Genomic DNA, 1,987 nt, shown 5'->3' with positions numbered 1-1,987 from the left:
CCTGCGGGCACCAGCAGGACACAGTGCTTCAGTTCCCTTCCCTGCCCTCTTCCCGCATACACCCTGCTGGTGGCACACTGTGCCCCAGAATGAAACAACTCCGCTTCAACACCAAGCACACTAGACGAAACCCCAGTGCGCCCTGAGCTGGCCCCACTCCAGTCCTCCTCCCCCCAGTGTCCCCACAGCCTGTAGTGTTCCAGGGCAGACCAGGTGCCAGGCTGGTCTGCTCGAATCCCCAGCTCCACCCACCGAGGGCTCAGACCGTCTCTTCTTGGGGAACGCAGACCTGATAACAGGACGTGCGTGGGACCCCCAACTGGTTCTCAGGCAGCCGCCCGCCGGGCCTCCTTGTTTTGCTGTCACAAAGACCAGGGCCCCCTCGCGCCCGTCGGCCTGAGAAGCGGGGGAGCTGAGTGCTGAGGTCTGTAGTTTCTTCCTTTTTGTTTTTCCAAGTTACTGGACAGGTTTTCCTCCTTTTCTCCCAGTGTCCCTCTGTCATGAAGGGAACTGTCCCCGAAGCCTATGCAGGGAGCACGGGGGCTGGAGGGACGAGTCACATTCTCTCGGTCCAGGCACAAAGCTCCCTCCAGCCGTTCTGGGCGGCCGGGCAGACGCCCTTGGCACTGTGCCTTGGGACGGCAGCGCCGTGGCCTGTGTTCCCCAGGAGGCTGCTGGACAGGCTCCCCGCCGATGGGGGTGGGAACAGATGTGGAAGGTAGGGAGACAGGTGAGCCAGGTGAGAAGTGTCTCCTCGGAGGTTGCCAGGGGTGGCCCGAATCAAAACCACCTCCTCCCCCTGGCAAAGGCCAGGGCTCTGTCAGGCAGTGGGTGACGCCGAAGCTGGTGTGCGTGGGCAGGCAGTCCCGGAGCAGCGAGCATGTGGACGGCCACCGGGGCCGCCGCCTGGCCAGTCAGTCCTCGAAGGGGTCCGTGTCCAAGGGCAGGGCCCCCAGCCGCTGCCCGCAGTCAGCCCCAGGTCTGCGGCGCTGGGCTCAGGGCGCCGTTGGCCCAGCCTATGGTGGACGCTGGCTGGTGCTGCAGCTGAGATCTTGAGAAGGTGACAGAGGGGGAGGGGACAGCCTCCCCACCCCTGCCCCAGTGGACCTGGTTGTGTTCAAGACCAAACGCCACCCCGTCTGAGAAAATCGAGCCTCTTTTTGCCCCAGGCCTTGGTGACTCACAGCGTGTGCTCGGCTTGAAGCTGGGAGGGGAGCAGGGGCTGCATCGGGGACTGAGGGGTGGGTGGAGGCGACTGTGGGGGTGACGGCTGACCGGTGACCGGTGTGGAGGTGAGGAAGGGCACGCTGGAGGCCAGGGCGGAGGGGGAGCTGGGCGTGGCGCCGGGGGGCTCGCTGATGGGCCGGTTGTAGAAGAAGAAGGGGCACTGCTGGATGAAGAGCTCAATGATCGTCTGGTAGGTGCGCGTGGCCGTGAGCGCGTCCATGGTGCTGAAGTCCGGCCGCATCAGGGTGGGCCAGAAGCAGATGGAGAGGTTCTCACTGGTCATGAGGTTCACCTTGTTGTTGTGGCTGACTCTGTGGGCGACACCGAACGTGCGGTCAGAGGCCCCATGCCCTGCCCTGCCCCGTGCATGTGCTCATGGTCACTGTCACTCCGGCTGCCCACTTGCAGCCTGAGAGAAAAGGCCCAAGCAGCTGTCTGTGCCCTGTCCTCTGCTCCCGTGTCCCCACGTGGCAAGCCCCCAAGGAGTGGCTCTGAGGCCCTGGCTCATGGGAGGCCCCTACAAGCCGCGGGGGTGGACGGACTGTCTTAGGGACTCTCACTGGGATCACCACTGTGGGTGACAAGGCTCTGGCTGTGCCGGGATAGGGAGTGTGAGTGTCCCAAGCAGAGCCCTGGGAAGCACTTCAGCAAGAGGAAGGCAGGCCTGTTGCGTGTGACTGCTCGGGGACAGCCCGCTCACAGGCCTCCGCCCCGCAGCCCCAGCGCTCCCTGACGGGGCTTTGCTCCTTCTCGGCGCCCA

General features: G+C 64.7%; 1 protein-coding gene across 1 annotated transcript; it reads right to left on the bottom strand.

Moving 5' to 3' along the window:
* Positions 1–6: 6 nt before the first annotated feature.
* Positions 7–1,659, bottom strand: LOC105310692 (rho GTPase-activating protein 35-like). The gene has a single exon (XM_023526820.1). It carries the CDS (start codon positions 1,508–1,510, stop codon positions 1,181–1,183), a length of 330 nt encoding a protein of 109 aa, XP_023382588.1. The 5' UTR covers positions 1,511–1,659; the 3' UTR covers positions 7–1,180.
* Positions 1,660–1,987: the final 328 nt, after the last annotated feature.

This window comes from Pteropus vampyrus, unplaced genomic scaffold (assembly GCF_000151845.1).
Source record: "Pteropus vampyrus isolate Shadow unplaced genomic scaffold, Pvam_2.0 Scaffold9429, whole genome shotgun sequence".
In the NCBI taxonomy this organism is placed as follows: domain Eukaryota; kingdom Metazoa; phylum Chordata; class Mammalia; order Chiroptera; family Pteropodidae; genus Pteropus; species Pteropus vampyrus.
Note: the sequence above shows the minus strand (reverse complement) of the source record. Positions and strands in the feature narration are given on the sequence as shown.